We start from the raw sequence: 18,342 nt of genomic DNA on the forward strand, positions 1-18,342 counted from the left end.
TTTAAAATATTTATTTTTGCGAAGGTGCTACAGTTCGCAGGAGCTGGTACTTAAACAATCCTTAAAGCGCTCTTGGCGGCGCCAGAAATCACAAGGAAAAAATGGCTTCTATTTTATTTTGCGCTGCTTCCATTATATTCGCATAAAAACCTATTTTAATTGCAAGCATTAAAGCAAGCAATTTCCGAAGAATTCTTAACGTCTTGTGAAGGGTTCAACATTAACTGAACGGCGTTACCAGACTGGTGCTGTGAGTTTTGTTTCGTTTAGTTAAGTTTCCCACCTCTTTTTTCTTTAGCATATTGTTCGATACTTATCGATTTTGTTCCATCTCTAGCCAAGTGTTTTGTTTTTTTGTTTATTATTGTTTGTTTATATCAGAAAAATAATAATTTTCCGGCAACACGGACACACACTCGAAAAACAGGGCAAGGAACGGAAAGGGATACTTAAAGAGCAAACAAGCAGCAGCGACTAAAAGCCCAGATCGGCAATAACCGCATCCAGTTCGTCCTGCAAGTTGGTGGCCCGCGATCGCACCTGTACAATTTGATCCTGCAAATTGTCGACGTTCGCCTGGAGCAGCACATTGCACTTCTTCATTGCGGCAAACCGGCTCTCGTGCTTCTTCACCCGCGGCTCCACATTTGCCTTCTTCACGGAGTTCGGCGAGTCCTTGAAGGAAATATCCGGAATATAAATACAGGTAAGTTGAACAAAAACAGTAATATTTACCTCCGGCTCGGACTCACTGCCCGTCTCCGCTTCGCTGGCCTCAGACTCCGATTCCTCGGACTCGTCGTCGGACTCCTCTTCCTCCTCTTCGCTCTCGTCCTTCTCCTCGGGCTCTTCCTCGTCCTCGTCCTTCTCCTCGCCATCTACGTCGTCTTCGTCTAGTTTCATTGAGGCAGCCATCTTCTGGACCTCCTTCTCCAGCTTCTTGAACTTCTTGTTCTCCTCCCTGTCAAGGTAATCCAGTAATTTGTTACAGAATCCTTCCTAGTTGAAGTTTTCCATAGGCTGTACTCACTTGAGAATCACATGGTTCTTCTTCATGGCCTGCTTGAGGGCATCCTTCTCCTTCTTGGCTGCCTCCTCCTTGACCTTCAGCTTGGTTAGCTTGCTGCGCAGCACCTTCAGCTCCTTGCCGGACCGCCGCTCCCTGCGCTCCGTCTTCTTCTCCTCCGGCTCATCCGGATCGCTTTCGCTGACCTCCAGCTCCAGTTCTGGCGAGCTGTCACGCCCGAAGTTGGCATCGCTGGGACGTCGCGATCCATCCATAGATCCACCGCCCTGGGCAGAACGGGAAATGGAGAGTACACGAGAAATACGGATTAGTGAGGGCGTCGCTGGCGGGGCTTGGGTTTACCTGGTGCCTTGCTGAGCGGTAGTGATCATAGTGGAAGCAATCGTCGTCGTAGTCGTCGTCGTCGTCGTAAGCAAAGCAATTACTAATGTGCGGTCTGTTAGTGCTTGGTGTCGCCTTGGCAAGAGAGCGTCAACACAGGTTAATCGGTTAGTTTTGCTGCGGAGTCGGCTGCAGAGTGCAAGAGCGCGAAAGCTTCCATGGGCAGAGGATGGGACGGGTCTGGGCATGTCCTCAACGGGTTATAAAACCGCTTTAGGTCTGGGCGGAATCTGGGAAGTTTGTTCTGTCGGCATGCAGCATGCGTGTCGTAAGAGTGGTTTTTTAGGTGGTCTGCAAACGTAGTCCTTGAACTATTTTTATAAATTTAAGAAATTTCTGTCTCTTAATCCTTTAATCGGAAAATGAGTAACTTTTGGTGTTTTACAGAACTTTCATGAGAGTTTTTCTTTACACTTAAAACCCTAAAAATATCGGTTTTCATCGATATTGAAAGAGTTACTCTTTCGTTTGCCCTCTGTGAAATTTCTTAAAACAGGGAATTTACTGATGAAACAAAATATACAAACTCTATCTAGAACAAAAAATATTCCATTCCAATCGCCTTTGCCAGACTTTACGCCACAACTTCATATTGTGTTAATTGACCCAAAAAATATTCATTACTTTGTTGTTTCTAGACAAACATATTTAAGGGAAACCCTGCGTCAATTTCATGAAAATATTTGTGCTGCACAGCAAATTCCTTCTGATTGTGCTAAAATTCAAAGTCTTCATACTTTAAAGCTCAAACATTGTTTTAATTAAATGCATGACTTCCGAAATTAGAGATTGCTCTCTTTGTTGTTAGTAATTCTGTGAAAATTTCTGACCAATTATAATAAGGTCAAAGGCTTTGTGTGCAGACCAGAGTCAATAATGGAAAATTGCGGAGTTTATACAGGCTGTAAAAGGTGAGGTGAGGTGAGGTGCCCCTGGTTGGTGGTCCATTCCCAGACCCATCCTAGACTGGTGTCAAGTGTTGTCAGCTGATCTGTTTCTCCGGCTACAATAGCTTCTAAGGACAACTAAAGTAGGGACACTAAGTGGTAACTACAGATTGCGATGGCTTCGTTAGCTGCTCCCGTCTACTTTCCGCCCTCAGCGGATGCAGCGACCCGGCCCCGACGACACTAAAAACAAGAAAGGATGTCTAGCCTCGGGTACCGATGCCTGGCATACCCTTGCAGACTCATTAGCAATAGTTTTTTGAAATGTGTAATAATTTTTAAAATGTTTCTAAGCAGACGGACATAAGAATTTCCTGTATAGCTTCTGCAAGAGTATGATAGGGAAAGGGTTAATAGTATGTTAGGAAAGGTTAAACCCAAAAATTCAAACCTAAAACGCATTTCCAGTCTCAACTGACAACACTTTGAGCAACATCCATTCCATCCACATCCTCAAATGTAATCCGAAACACCAACTTACCTTCAGGGCAGCTGCCAACTTGCGCTCGAGCAGCTGGATCTGGCGGCGCTGCTCCTCCACCTCGGTCTTGGCCTCCACCAGCTGCTCGCTGGTGCTCTTGTAGTTCTGCTCCACCTCCTTGGACACCTTGCGTGCATCCTCAACCTCTCGCTTCAGGCTGTTCACAAAGGTCTGTTCAGCGGTGGGCGTGGGATCCATGGTGGCCACGATCACGTTGGAACCATACTCCAGGTTCTTCTCGCGAGACTTTTCTCGCTCCAGTTCGGTCTCCAGGGTGCGGATCTTGGCCAGCAGCTTTTTGTTCTCACGTTCCTGAGCCTCACGATTTCGCAGCTCCAAAGCCAGCATCTGCTTGGTGCTCTGCAGATCGTCACGGATCTTATCGATGTCATCCAGCTCGTCGGGACTCTCCTCGTCAATGGACATTGCGGACACGATGCTGGGACGAGATCCGCCGGCTCCCAAAGCGGTGTTACTACCTGGGCCAAGGGCATGGCTACTGGGAGCCTCACTGAGCATATTGATTTTGGACTGCGACTTTTGCAGCTGCTCCTCGATGGTCATCTGGCGGCGGAACTTGCGGAGACCATCCAGGACGGGCTTGCTGCGATCATTGGTGCGTGTGGGCTTGAGCTTGATGCCACCTTGGATCTGCTTAAGCAGTTTGTTGTGCGAGTTGTCCTTTTCCGTTTCGTAGATAAACTTGTCATCCACTTTGGTCATCGATTTGCAGGTTAAGATGGGCTGAGATCTGCGGAAGAGAGGGAATTAAGTAATCATAAGCACCTTTCAGACAATTTTCTCTTAAAGTTGTCCATTTCAGACGCAAACTTCACCTGCTTTCGTGAGTTATTCGTCTTATTTGCTCTTTATATTTAATTTTTAATTACAAAACTATTTAGCAGTCTTCTCTTTTTGGCCAAAAAAGTTAACTGTGTAAACATGGCAAAGCTTGGCATTAAAAGTTTCAACGCTTTTGTTTACCTTTACCTTCCGCCCTAGTTAGTTTTTTAATTTTTGGGAGTGTTGCAATCTGCGACTACTTGTGTAATCCGGCTGGGATTACCCGCCGGTTAATACCCACCTATCGTTGCAGGCCACATGGCGCAGCTTCCTGCCGCTCTCCACCTCCTTCATCATCTCGGACCAGTCCGGGCGCCTTCTAGGTCGTGTCCTGCGAATCGAAGCGAATCGGAATTATGGTCATCCTTAAAAGGGTACTCAGGGAAGAGATCAGGGTTTGGGAGTCAGGGGTCGCTATGCACTCACCTGAGCTTCTCGAGTGTCTCCTTTTGCGTGCTGGTGAGTTCTCGCTTCTCGCCGGGTGCCAGAGGCGGAGGTGGCGGTGGCGGAGCCTTGGGCACCAACGAGGGCAGCGGCGGTGGGGCGGGAACTGGAAAGGAACAAAAACAAAGAGAACCAGGAATGCACCCAGTTGGGTTGGGGGTTATTCTTTGCCGGAATAGGGGCACGTGGCATGAGGCATGAGGCATGGTGCTCGCTGCACGCTGCTAGTGGGGCCGAGGCGAGGACTGGTCGCTGGGCATTAGTGCAAATCGCCGGGCGCTGGCTGCGTGCACTCGCGGTTATTAAATATAATTTTAATTTAATGAGTTTGCAATTTGTGTCAGTTGTTCTTGTTTGCTGTTCTTCTTTCGGCCCCCGCTGGGCTCTGCTATTTTGCCGGCCACCCTGTTTAGCTGTGCTTTCTGGCCAAAGTTCCGCCATACATATCAATCGAGGGTAAAAGAGAAGGAATGGTGCAGGAATGCACTTAAAAAAGGCATTAAACCCCAGAATTTTTAAGGCATTCGATTTATTCACTCGCAAAATGTACAATACTAAATATATTTAGCCAAGTATTTGATGCAGTTGGAAGAATTTTGGGGTAGTTTTATTAAGTTTTTAGAGAGTTTCCTTTCGTTAGGTGTAATATATCTTTGGTCCTTTTTAATATATCTTTCCCTTTTAATTATTATTTAATTTAAAATCTCCTTTCTTAAGAATACGTTAAATCAAGTCAATGTGTATCTAAAAGAATGCCATAAAGGTCACTTAGAATAAAATGCAATGGTTCTTTAGTTTTGTTTTTAAAAACATATACTTTAGACCCGCATTTAAAATGTATTTAATTATACAGTAATTCTCCGAAAAATGATAAGGATTTACATAGGTGAAACTGTATACTTTTTAATTCTACTTTTTCAATCTGAAACGAAACATTATAATAATAGATACCTTTTCTTTATCTATTGTTCAAACTATAGCAAAACAATTAATAGCAGTGTAGTGCTGCCATGGGTGAGGGTGGAATCCCAGACACATGGCTGTCTCTGTCGGAAGTTGCAGCAGAGATTGAAAAGTTAGTGCCTCATCCTCGTCTTCGTCCTCGTCCTCGGTCTCGTCCTGGACCTGGCTTTGATGGTGTTTTATTGCCTTAACACCATTCAATTCGGTGAACGGACGGACGGACGGACGGACGGACGGTTGGGGCACAAAACTTTGATTGCATTTTTTACTTTGTCGGGTTGCGCTCGACCGGCTCTGGCACTCCCACTTGGTCGCTTTGGGTTTAAGTTAGTTTAAACTCTACTGGCTGAGGCGAGGCGAGATTCTTCCACCCTTCTGGCTGTACTTTTTCCTTACTCGAACTCTTCGTCTTGGTGTTCTGTTAACGAGGCCAATTAGGATTGGTAGTGTTCGAGGAAAGACCCCTTGCAGCCAGCTGTTTCTAATAAATTTCCGCTTAAATTGTTGGCCTAACAATGTTCACTTTCCAAGGCAGAGGTCTCTTCTCTTCCCTTCGCTCCAAGTCAACTTGGAGGTCGAACGTCTTTCCTCGTTGGCCTCGTAATTAACAATTGAAAAAGTTTTCCAGTTTCGATCCCACCCACACACACATACATACAAATATCAAAAGTCTTTATTATTTTTTCTTGTTAATTTTTTATCGAATACTTTGCATTTCTTTGGCCTGCGTTTTTTGTTGTTGTTAAAAAAGTGTAAAAGTCAAACAACGCAGCAGAGAGGAGGAAAACAATGAGGGCGCCGCCAAGTGATGAAAAGCTGACAAATCTGTTAATTAGCTTTGTTTGAGTGAACCCCCGTCGACAGGAGATGGGTATCCAAGGCCACCCAAACCCAAGGCTTTATCCTTTGTCTGAAACCGAGCTCATGGCTCATGGCTCCTTCCTCCTTCCTCCTTTACTTTTTTGGTTTTTCGGTTTCTCGGTTGCGCCTGGCTGGATCTGCACTTAATCTTTAAGTGGTTGGCTGCCTTTTGCGGTGCATTAGTGTCTGAAACACCACTCCCCCACCTGGGAAAGTGGGGAAAACACCCAGATACATATACACAGAGAGGATGGCAGGAGAAGGTGGGAAACTAATCCGAACTCGTGTTACTTTACTGAATGAAATCAGAGCGAATGAGCAACTTGATTATTGTCTAGAGCTCCGTTACCTCCTGGATTTTTCCCACCATAGCCACCTGATCCGAGCCCATCCATGTCTGCATGTTAATGAACTGCTTTTGGGGGAAGCTCTGATTAAAATACGTGGTCAACTTTTCGGACAGCCAATTGAGGGACGCGTTTAGTGAGTTGCGCTTAATTCGGTTTAGTAATTTATGGACAAAGGAGCTCCTCTTAACCACCAGGAGCGGAACCCCCCTGGACAGTAATCCTAAATCAGTGGCAAACAAAAGTGGAAGCGAACAAGAAACAAAAGATGTGCAAAACAACAACAGAAGGGAAGAAGGGTGCCGGGCAGATAAAAGTCTTCATTCATTCATGTCGACAAAATTATTTCTTATTTAAATAAAAAGCAAGCACTGCCAGTAGAAAGGAGCCGTTGGGGTTCCATCGGATCTCCGAGCTCCAAGCTCCGAGATGATGCTACCCACTTAATATACCGCAAAGCCCGCACTTACGACGTCGCAGAATGAATAGCGGGGTATGTAAACATAAATTTTGCGAGCTCACTCCCGGGTCGGTTCCTGCTCCAGCTACTGCTCCTGCTCCTGCTCCTGCTCCTGCTCCTGCTCCTGCTCCTGCTCCTGCTCCTGCCCGGGGTATGGAATACCCCTTGGTATCCACGCCCACTGGCTCATTGTGTTATCATCAGCAGAATATTCTATGCATGCACAAATGTTGCCGTTGTCATTGAATCAAGTCGGGTTGGAGTGTGGAGTGCCAGGGTCTTCAAAAACTGGCAAAGTCGTGGGGTGAAAATGGAGTGGGAAAAGGGGAACTTGTTACTGGGTAACTGGTACTGATTACACTGGGGAAAAACAAGCTAATTGAGCTGCATTTTACCTATTGAAGTCTTGAAAAAAGTATGAATGGGGCTATGCGGACACTTCTTTTTTTATGAGCAATATTCGTAGAAAAAAATGCATTATGGAATATGATTAGAACATATTCCATATTTTTAAACATTAACATATACTTAAACTTTACTAGTTTAAAGTCACACCAGGAGTCATTTCCGACCCTGTAAATCATATATATTATTGATCAGCATCAACAGGCAAATCTTTCCAGGCATGTTAGAAAGAAAACAAATTTTTTAAATATTTTTATAAGGGGTTACATCGTTAAAATTTAAATAAGTTTATAAAAAATTGAATGTTTTTAAATCTTAAATCAAGTATGCAGATTTGTTAGGCTAACCAAAACTGACATAGGAATGGTTTCTGAATTGAATTTTCTGGCTTTTTGGCCTAGTTATGAGTTTTTTAAACTTTGATTGGTTCTAAAATTCAATTAAATACTGAAAAGTAAATATTCATTTCGGCTTTCTGATGTTAGTTTTCTATAAGGAGTAATTTTCTTTAGAAACCACACAGTAATTATACATATACCTTTCACAGATTTTCAAAATATATCTTTACATTTAAAAATTATCTAATTTTCTTTTGAAGTAATAAAATTGTATAGTTTTGACACTATATTTTGCGAGTACCGTCGTCGCATTTTTAAAAAGTATTTAGTTTATCTAGCTTTCGTTCATGAGTTCATGAACTCAGAATGCATATCAAAAACATTTGAATTTTTGATTATTTTCCTGTAGTGTACCTGATAATTCGTGAAATGGTAAGGGGCAAGGAAGAGTAGAGTCCTGCTCATGGACTGCTGCCTGCCGCCCGATGAGTGACTTCCCAGCTTCCAGGCTGGTGCTCTCCTTCATTGTCTGCCGGGGCATGATGAAGCACCGCTCAGCCAGCCCATATATTTCACGGCGGAGAGAGTACGTCTGCGTTCCCCCTTAGCTCCTCTCTCCGTATGATTAGCGTTTTGCCTTGGCCAGAACCCAGTGGAAAATAGAGGGCCAACAGGGATTACATAGGGGGAGGATTTTGTGCAAACTATTTGAAACCCTATTAGCTCTGAAATTATGCATGTTGTTCTCCCCCCAAAATGGTAAACATTTCAAAGCGATTCTACTTGCTAAAGCTCCATTCACATTATTCATTCTAGGTGTTATTTTCTGCTGAATTTCAGTAAGAAACAGTTGCCGCATTCATTTATTTTCTTGAATCTGATTTAATTTCTACAAATTCTCGTAATATAATAACGTCTTTCGTGATTATTAAACGGTTTTGCTGTTTCCGGTCGACGGTAACCCTCATTTAATTCCCTTTGTGCCCTAGGTGATGGGCCTTAAGTCCAATTAGAAAATTCAATTTCAATTTGGATTTGTTTCTGCCATCGTTTCGGGGGGACACTAATCCAATTATGCAGTCAACCATTTCATTGTCGCCCAGTATAATTATGGCCAACAGCTATTGGCCAATATGAGGGACTCTTTCTCTCTCTGTGTGTGTGTGAGCTTTGAACGATTTCCTTTTACGTCATTTTGACCACGCTATTTCTAAATTTGAAAGAGCCTAATCATCTTTTATGCTCCGTTGGATGGGATATATACAGGAACCCAGAGAGAAACATCGCCATCGCCCGCACCTATTGAAAGTCGACATTTCTAATGACAGCAGACCCATCCATTCCCTTTGACCCTGGAAAAGAAAGGAGCAAGGAAACTGAGCAGGACGAAGGACAACCAGGGCTAGGAATTTCCCCAAAAAGAAAAAAAAAAATGGGGCGCAGCCGTTACATGTCTCGCATCTACACACGCATACATAGAGATGAGGCTCATTTAAATAAAAGAAAATATTTTTGTCCTGCCGCTTTTGGTCCTTTTGAAGACATTCGAGACTGGGTCAGGGGCAGGGTAACTTGCGGCCAGCGCCGTCTTTTATTTCGTTTTGTTTTTTAGTGGCGGATATTTGAATATAAATGGCGCATTTAGTTAGACTCTATCAAGCACATTCCCATATATCTTTGGCAGCTTTCGGCTCGACCCTCACACCACTGAGGATTCCAAGTCCAAGTTCCAATTCGAGTCCAAAGTTGGCCTTTTATCATTCGATAGTTGCGGGTTTTTAGGGAGGAGTCCTCTTGCCCGTTGCCCGTGTCCTTATGCCTCTTTACCATTCCTCATCTGGCTTTAAAACATTCCATTTTATGTTGTAGTTTTGACAGAATGAGCAATAATCATGAATTTTGCTTAGACCATAAAAAGAAACTCCACTCCCAGCCACTCCACTGAGGCGAGGACCCTCCTGCCCAGACTTTACCCTGAACACATTAAATAAATGTTTCGCCTTCGTCTTTTCCTTGTGGCCTTCTTTGCTGCTCCCTTTTTTTTCTTGCCGTCTGTATTTTTTGTTTCCTTTTTTTTGATAGGGTGACAGCTTTAAAAAGGACAAACGTTGCTCTGTTTTATTTTTGGCGGACAACGTTTTTTTGGTCATTTTATTTAGTGACCTCTTTGGCCAGTCTCCGCCTCTTCGATCCTTTTGTTTGTCGGTCAAGATTAGGAGGCATTTGCGGTCACGTTATTGCCCACTGATTAGGACGGGGACAAAGGCAAGTTAACTGCCTCACACGTAGCCTTTAGGCCCCCTATTTCCCCCGGTTATCCCGTTCGTTTTTCCAGGTCCTAACGAGCTTTTCACTTCATTTTAGTTGCCTGCCTGCCCCCAGGGGGAAACTTGAGGCCTTCTTGGCCACGGGGCGGCTTCCTGCAATTCAATTTTGAGGCCAGGTGACGGCATACTTATGCAACGCACATTCATTCGTTTATTCGTCCAGGCTCTTTTGTCTTTCTGGCAGAATCCTTGCTCCTACTGCTCCTGCTCTTCCACCAATCCTACCTCGCGGCAGGAAAGTCCATTACAAAATTACTGCCTCCTCAAGAGTTGAGAGTGTGTGTGGCAATAAATACGGAATTAGAGAACGTTTGCTCCATCATACCTTTTTGTATTGTTTGCACTTCCAAAAGCAGGTTGGAGTGATGAGTATGGTATCCTACCCGGAAAAGGGAATTGAAACCCCAACAAAATAAAACCCACTCGCAACTGGCAGGCAGGAAAACACTTTGCGCCCCGTTCGGCTCAATGCACAACACTCACTAAAATTTAATAAATAAAAAATGATATTTATATTGCTTTATAGCCTTGTTTCTCCCACTGTTCTCACTGTCCCTTGTCCGTGTGCGCTTTGTGGTTTTTGTTTGATGAAATATATTTTTTTACACATTCATTTCAAGTATATAAATTCGCATATTCCTCAACTATATGCGAATATTTGTGCACTCTGGCAGCAATTCGTGTATATTTTCCTGCGTTTTTATAAATGAGCAGACCGCGATGGCTGAGAGCGACAGGTAACAGACATTGATGGCAGCGTGAGGGAAGCGTTTCTGTTTGATATTAAAAAGGGATATGCATCGTGTTTACACTACAACCTTTGCTCATCGGAAACACCAATATATGTGTGATTTATATTTTGCAAAAAAAAAAGAGGGGATTTACATAAATGCTCATATTTGTAAATGAAAGAACTTGTTCCTGCATGTGAATTTTACCTGGAAAATGAGCATTTCAAGGGGAATTTAAAGAGGAGAAGAAAGAGAAAGAAAAGTTTCCTTATATCAACTAAAACAAGGTTTCTTTGCTCTGTAATATATTCTTTAAGCCCTTTATGATAATTCCACTCCTTTTAGAGAACGACCTAAAAAGTCTCTTAAAACAGTCTTCTTTTGAATAATGGTTGCATTCGGGGAGAAAAAATACGAAACTTTTTGAGAGTGTAATTGAAACGAAACACTCTTTCACTATTGTTTTTGTTTCACATACAAATGTATGTACATTCATGTGAAAAACATCTTTCCACCAAGAAAGTATCTTCAAGAAAGCAAAGTCTTCTCTTGGATCTTAACCAAGTTTAAATAGGCCGCTCTGAGACATTTCTTTGATTAAGTTTTCAATAGTTGAGAGTCCTCGGGTAACCTGCATGTGACAAACTTTTGATAAAACAAGAAACAAACTTGGTAATTTTTGATAATAATAATACCAGAAAATTACCTTAAACAATTAAGAGCAAGTGTTTTTCCTTGTTCCCAGTATTTTAACCTTAAAACTTTATAGTCATACTTTCTTTAATCGTAAAAGCAACTTATATCACTCATACGCCCCGCTAAACATTCGTACTACATTTTTGTCAAAATCCAAATTAAGTGAAACATATTCACCACAAATAAATATATCTGTGACGAAACAAGTCTTATTCACTTAAACTCTACTAGATCATACTTTCTTTAATGATAAAATTACTTTACATCACTTATACGCCCTGTTAAACTTATATGTTAAAGGTTTGCCAAAATCCAAACTAAGTGAATCATATTCACCAAGAATATATATTAACGATTAAACAAGTTGTTCTATGTATTTTCAATATAAACTGTAATAGATTATACATTCCTTAATGATAAAATCAGTCTCACCCACATATCACTCATACGCCCCTTTAAACTTTTAAGTTAAATATTTTTAAAACTCAAATCTAAGTGAAATATATTCACCAAGTGCTATTCATTGCTCCCAGCATTTAAAACTTAAACTGTAATAGATTATACATTCCTAAGTGATACTTTAATGATACATATCACTCATACGCCCCGTTAAACTCCTACGTTTAATGTTTGCCAAAATATAAACTTGGTGAAACATATTCTCCCAGAATATATATATTCAAACAATGACACATTCGATAAACTCTCTCAACTGGCCACTCACGTTCCCATCCCCATTGAGCGAATCTCATGCACATATCGCTCATACGCCATGATGACGCATTTATTTTTGTTTTGTTTTTCGGCACTCTGCCACTGGCCAGTGGCCTTGCCTTTTGGCCAGGGCCGACGAAAGTCCCCAAAGCGGAATAGGCCAACAAAAAATATATAAAATATTTCCCCCTAACGTATAGCAAATAGAAATACTCTTTGGGTTAGACATTAGCCATTAGGGAAGCAAAGGGGCGATAGTTTACAGCGCTTGTGTTGAGTCGATCCATCTGCAGAGGTTAATCGGGGTTAATCCAGTCGGGCATCGGGTTAGGTTCCATCACAGGAGCTGCTGAGATCGCTGCGATCGGATCGGACCACTTACCATTCTTGATGCTCGCCTCTCGCTTCAGGGACGCTTTGCGCAGGGTCTTGGTCGTGAACTCGGGCTTGGGCTCCTCCTTGGGCTCCTTGAGGAGCTCATCGATCTTGGGTACCTTCTTGAGCACGGGCCGGATCTTGGCCAGGTCGTCGGTGCTCTTGCTGGGCAGCGGCTTCTCCTCGCGCTTCACATGCCGCAGCTTGGGCTTCTCCAGCTTGAAGCGTCGTCGCCGCTCCCGATCCTCTTCGGTCTCACCCTCCTCGGCCTCGTCATCGTCCTCGGTGGCCATTTTCTTCAGCGACCTGTCCCGCTTGACAACCACGCTGCGCAGCTTGGGCTTTTCCATTGTGAAACGTTGGCTCAACTCACTTTCTGGCTCCGGCTTCTTGTTGACGGTGGTGGGACGCAGCTGGGCGGCCTTCCGGACGTGCTCGGGCACCTTCTCGTCAATGGTGGTGTCCTCCTCTTCGCTTTCCTCCTCCTCGGATTCGCTCTCCTCCTCGGTTTCTTCCTCCTCCTCCTCGGATGCGGTCTCCTCTTCGGTCTCTTCCTCCTCCTCCTCCTCGCTCTCCTCTTCTTCGGATGAGGATTCGGGTGGTGGTGTTGGCTCCTTCTTCTTCTTTAGTGCCGAGGTGGTGCCCACTGGCTTCTTGGTCACTGCGGTGGGCGTAACCTTCTTAACGGGTTCGGGCGCTTTCTTGGTGCTTACAGGTTCCGGAGCTTTCTTGGCCGCCAGCGAAGATTTCTTCACGGGCTCCACCACCTTCTTGGCTGGCTCAGGCGCCTTTTTGGCGGGTTCAGCCACCTTCTTCACGGGTTCGGTTACCTTTTTGGTGGGTTCAGCGGTCGTCGTGGTGGTTTTCTTGGCCACTGAAGTTGCCTTTGGCTTGGTGGCTGTGGTGGACTTTTCGCCATTTTCCTTGGTCGCCGTTGTGGCCTCGGCGTTCTTCTTGGCCCACGGCGTTGTGGTGGGCTTTGTGGAGCTTGTCGTGGCAGAGGAGCCACCGTCATCCTTCACCCATGGCGGGCGGAATGTGGTGCGTCCGCCGGGTGCACTGCTTGCACTGCTCGTCCCCGTGCGGGGCGTCACAAAAGGCATCGCAACTTCTCGTTGGGACTTTTCCGGATTTCTCGCTTCTGGTGCTTGCTATGTTTTCTTTTTTCCCCTGGTGTTTACGGCTGTTTAATTCTCTTGGGGCCGATGTCGTCGCCCGTCTATTTGCACACTCTTTTTAAATAATTTGCCGTTGGTTTTTTTTCGGACGTTTTTCCTGCTGATGAAAACACAAAACTTTGCACATTAGCAGCCGCGTCGGGGGAGAGTCGCAAGTTGTCCGAAAAAGTTCTTTCATTCAGATTTTCCGTGTCGTTTTTTTTTCGAATTTGTTCTAGGTTTTTTGTGTTTTTTTTTGTTTTTTTTGTTTTTGCCCCGCCGAGTTCTATTTTACTTTTGATAATTCTTTTTTTAACGCGTATTTTTGTTCTGCATAGATTTGTATTTATTTTTGTTTCGTTTTTTAACAGCGCGAATTTTTGTTGCTGGGCATTTTATTCGTGGTCCGCTGTGGACGATGAGCAACAGCTGTTTGAGATATTTTCAATCCGATCCAATTCATTTCAATTCGTGTATATTTGGGTATGTTTCATTTTCAATGTTATTTTTAACTGAATGCGCTCATTAGCTTTGCTAGCTGTTGCCGCCGAGAGACAGAATGTAGGCCTTTGTGTCATAGTCATGGACAGGGACATCCATGGATTCGGGTATAGAGATTTAGGGGGATACCGAAGCCAACTAGAGGGGACACGGGGGGACAAGCGGCGAATACATCAACAAATCCCAACTGCGAGGAATGCTTTTGCAAGCGCACGCAAAAATAGCAAAACAGTTGTGTCCAGAAAAGTAGTCAGGGTAAAGTTTTGATTGTCTAGTTGTGGAAACAAATTATTATTCACCAAAAGTTTTAAAGTTATGGTAGTTAAAATAAATAAATAAATAAATATGCCAGTCAAATACAAAGTTAAATGACTTTACTGTATACTATTATGTGATATCACTAGAATTATGAAAATCTCTTGAAAATGGTTCTAGATTTAAGATACTAAATTATGTATGAATTTTGGTATATATATAAAACTTTATTTTACCCTTGAAAGGTATTATTATTTTAGTCAGAAGCCTGAAATGCTGTGAAGGAGACATTTCCGACCCTATAAATCATATATATTCTTGATCAGAATCAACAGCCAAATCGATCAGGCTAGGTCTTGCAGAAATTTAATTTTTTCAAAATTTTCAAAATTATGTAAGGGGTTACATCGTTAAAATTGTCAAAAATTCATTAAAAATTAAAAATCAAATTCAGTATACAGATTTGTTAACCTAATCAAAACTAGCATAGAACAGCTTTCCGCATTGAAATTAATGAATTTTTGGCTTAGTTATAAAGATTTTCGTGATTAAATTGCAAGGGTATACAAACTTCGGGTTCGCAAAATTAGCTTTCATAATTTATATTCCATTGAAGTCAAGAGAAGCCTCTGAAAGTTAATATTATTTGCCACACGAACTTAAGAAATTCAACTTAAATAATATATAAGATTCTTAATGGTGTTATAAATTCCCTTTTAAAATTCTCTAATGATTTGTAGCGTCATATAATAAGCAATCCTATTCTCTTGACCACAACTGTTCCTCCTACTGGCGAATATGTCCAGCTAAATGTGTGTCCGTCCGCTGTTGCCTTCCGTCCGTCCGTACATATGCACTCCAATGAACAGCAGCAGCAACAACAACAACAACAACAATAAGAAGACAACAAGCGGCGGAGTGCATGGGAATAGAGCAACAATAACAAAAGCAGAAACGATTTGCTCTGCCACTGGCTGCGATATGTAAAAGGCGAAAATATTTAATTTTAGGTTCTTTGTGCCGCCGAGAATCCAAAAAAAAGGAAAAAACAAAAAAGAAAAGCCGAACCGAAAAAAGAGAGGGTGAGAGAGCGGAATCAAATCGAAAAGAATAAAAGGAAACACACATCTCTCTGGCGCTTTCTCGTCTTTAGTCAGATATATTTTCCTTTCTTTTTTTTGCCTCTCTTTTCCGTCCGCTTTGCTCTGCTTTTATTGTTGCTTTTGTTTTTATTCAACTGCCTCGTTTCACAAAGTAGACAGCAAAACGTACACAAAACTGGGGGTGTATGGAGAAAAGCCACCCAAAAAAAAAAAAAAATGTAAAAACAAAAAAAAGAAGAGAGAGCGAACGCGAGGAGGCAGAATGAAATCCGAATTTGTTTCATTCCATTGCCATTTCCATGGCCGCTTTCCAGCCCCCCCTTCCGGTCCATGTCGTCGTCCATATTCATTTCAATTCCTCCCGTTCGGGGGCCGATTGCAAATTTTTTTGCCAGAACGACGGAACACTTTCTCGGTCTTTCCTGCATCATGGAGGCGTTAATTAAACATGACATGCAAATAAAAATTATACTTAGGCATACAGCAGAGCGTCCATGACGCGAATTTTCCAGCCTAATTTGAGGGTTCTCTCTATGGAGTTTAAAGGATATGTATGTATCCTGTTATAAACTGGAGAGTTTTATAAATAATTTATGAATTTTTAAAGCATTTTTAGCTCATCAGTTTTCTACTAACGAACAATCAAAAGCCATGCCAAAGAGTTTTCAGTTTTTTAAAGAAAACTTTGAAGGTCCCCAGTGAAACGCCAAAGGAATCATAAGAAAGACTTTTCTTTTTATACAGGGTATTATTATTTCAGTAAGAAGCTTGTAACGCTTGAAGGACCCAATTCCGACCCTATAAATCATATATATTCTTGATCGGCATCAAAAGTCTAATTGATCTAGCCATGTTTGGAGGAACACGAAAATTTTGAAATTTTTTCAAAATTACATCGTTAAAATTTTTGAAAATTTTAATTGTCAAAATTTTGAATTTTTGTAAATATTGAATTGAGTATGCAGATTTATTAACCTAAGAAAAACTAACGAACGAACGTTTTGAGAATTGAAATTAAAGCTTTTTTGACTGAGTTATGAGTTTTTTAAACTTTGATTTTTTCGAGCAAATTGCCATATAAAAATATCGTTAAATATCAAAAAAATACAAATACAAATTTTAAGCTTAGTTAGCTGATTCGAACATTTAATTTAAGTGTAAACCACAAGGGTATAAAAACTTCAACTCCCAAAGTTTATTTCCTTTCCGTTTGTCTCTTTCCTTTTCTCAATTTTTGTGGCAACTTTTTGGTAATTCGATTTTAGGAAAGTTCTACTGTATATTCCAACATTGCATCTATCATCCTCTGTTAGGAGGGAAAAAAGAAATAGATAGAGAAAGAGCTAGAAAAAATGAAATTTCAATTAAAATTGTTAACGAGAGACGCTGGCTAATTTGGCTCAAAAGTCGTGCGGAATTCGTATTTGGAATGGCAAGTACAAAAAAGTAAGAAAATAATGCCAGGGCCGGTAGCATATTTCATCCTAAGATTGCCTGTCAACACAAGTGTTTAAAAATATCGCCCGGTGGCGATATTTCGGGAATAGCCATTCATAACGCTCCTCCAGAGAGATTTATTAGATCGATTGGACCGCGCCGTCGGTGACAAGAGCTAAAAAGCAAAGCTGCGCATTTCGCCATCCAAAATGTACACGAATTTCATTTATATATATTTTGTGGATATTTCATGGACTCTTTTTTTTGGATGTTTTGCAGATATTTTTCAGATATTTTTCTGATATATTTTTGCAGATTTATTTTTCAGATTCTTTTTTTGATTTTTATTATGGGTATTAATTGGTTCATTCGCTCGGTTTCGCTGCAGTTTGCTGCGTTGCACTTCGTTCGCGTCGTTGTATCTGTCCCATATATGTATCACCTGTGTGTGTGTGTGTATATTTGCTGGGTCAGACACCCGCAAACACCACACAGACACACACCGCACATATACACGAACACCCACACTCCCGCACACCCGCACAAACACACACACACACACGCGTAGAATAAACCTTCAGCAGCGGAGGCAACAGCGCCTATGACGGCGTTTCAAAAACTAAATTCATACATTTTCCAACAACCAGGCGATGCCTGAAAAATTTCAAAATTTTTCACACACAGACTCACTCTCACTGCGTCTCTCTCTGTATGGGGAATTCTCTCTACATTATCTCTTTTTTTTTGATATTTTTTTTTTTCGGCGAGAGCATAGCATAATGAAGTGAAATGAAAATTTTTTGTTGACCGACAGAGGAGAATATTTTTAGCATCATTTCGGTCTTTGGGGCCGAGGGACGTTAGAGCGGCTTGGATTGACCTTACGGCAGGTGCAGTTCAATGGAATTATTAATAACCAAGGCAAGGCAAGGCAAGAAGGATGCTGCTGCCTCGCGCTGCCCCTTCCTGGCTCATTAGTTGGCTCTTATCAGGCGCCTCCTCGCGGTGAATGGGCCACAATTACGCAAGTTTCTCTCTAGCAACATGGACGTCGTGGGCGTCGCAGCTAATTTCATTTGGAGACACAAGGGGGACGGGGAGAGGGTGTACAAGGGGTGGGGGAGACCACCTCTCTCTCTCTTACCCTGTGATAAAAACCACTCGTCTAGAAAGTCCAAACCCATTAGTGCTTCTGTACGGCGTTCTGTCAGTTCCAAATGATTCTCTCCAATGATCTTCTTCAATATTTACATTGTCTCCTAAGTGGCTGTAGGTTCCTCCGATTCACTCAATTGTGGGTTGACATTTCTGGGATGTGCTGCAATCGATCGATTCGATCGATCGGTGCGTAGTTGTATTTATAGTCTCAATTATTGGCTAATCGATTGAACTAGGGCTAGACTATAGCACATTTGTGCAGTTGCAAACTAAAAAGATACTTTGTGGTTGTACAAAGTTAAAACTTGCAGGGGTTCAGTTAATATTATTAAAGGTTTAATATTGTTTTTTTACTCTAAATAAGTTTACATACTTTCAGACTTCTATATTA

General features: G+C 42.2%; 2 protein-coding genes across 42 annotated transcripts in view; one reads left to right on the forward strand and one right to left on the reverse strand.

Moving 5' to 3' along the window:
• The first annotated feature begins 318 nt into the window (after positions 1–318).
• Positions 319–18,342, forward strand: part of LOC110186464 (uncharacterized) — a 34,334-nt gene continuing 16,310 nt past the window's right edge. Inside the window, exon 1 of the mRNA XM_086840438.1 lies at positions 319–706. The gene's annotated coding sequence lies outside the window, so the exon portion shown is untranslated. The remainder of the gene's footprint in view (positions 707–18,342) is intronic.
• On the reverse strand, positions 345–18,111 carry sals (sarcomere length short). Of its 41 annotated transcripts, none has more exons than XM_086840403.1 (9): positions 17,369–17,424; positions 12,348–13,906; positions 4,106–4,229; positions 3,921–4,010; positions 2,837–3,587; positions 1,370–1,483; positions 1,031–1,293; positions 736–961; positions 345–675 (listed from the first exon to the last, which is right to left on the reverse strand). In XM_086840403.1, exons 2-9 carry the CDS (start codon positions 13,441–13,443, stop codon positions 475–477), a joined length of 2,865 nt encoding a protein of 954 aa, XP_086696529.1. In that variant the 5' UTR covers positions 13,444–13,906; positions 17,369–17,424; the 3' UTR covers positions 345–474. The 41 variants fall into 41 exon arrangements, with proteins under 41 accessions (XP_086696529.1, XP_086696535.1, XP_020811337.2 ...); XM_086840409.1 differs by having other exon boundaries at positions 12,348–13,615; positions 17,369–17,420; XM_020955678.2 differs by having other exon boundaries at positions 12,348–13,618; positions 17,369–17,420.

Source organism: Drosophila serrata, unplaced genomic scaffold (genome assembly GCF_035046125.1).
Source record: "Drosophila serrata isolate PLE 108 unplaced genomic scaffold, ASM3504612v1 contig_382, whole genome shotgun sequence".
NCBI lineage: Eukaryota > Metazoa > Arthropoda > Insecta > Diptera > Drosophilidae > Drosophila > Drosophila serrata.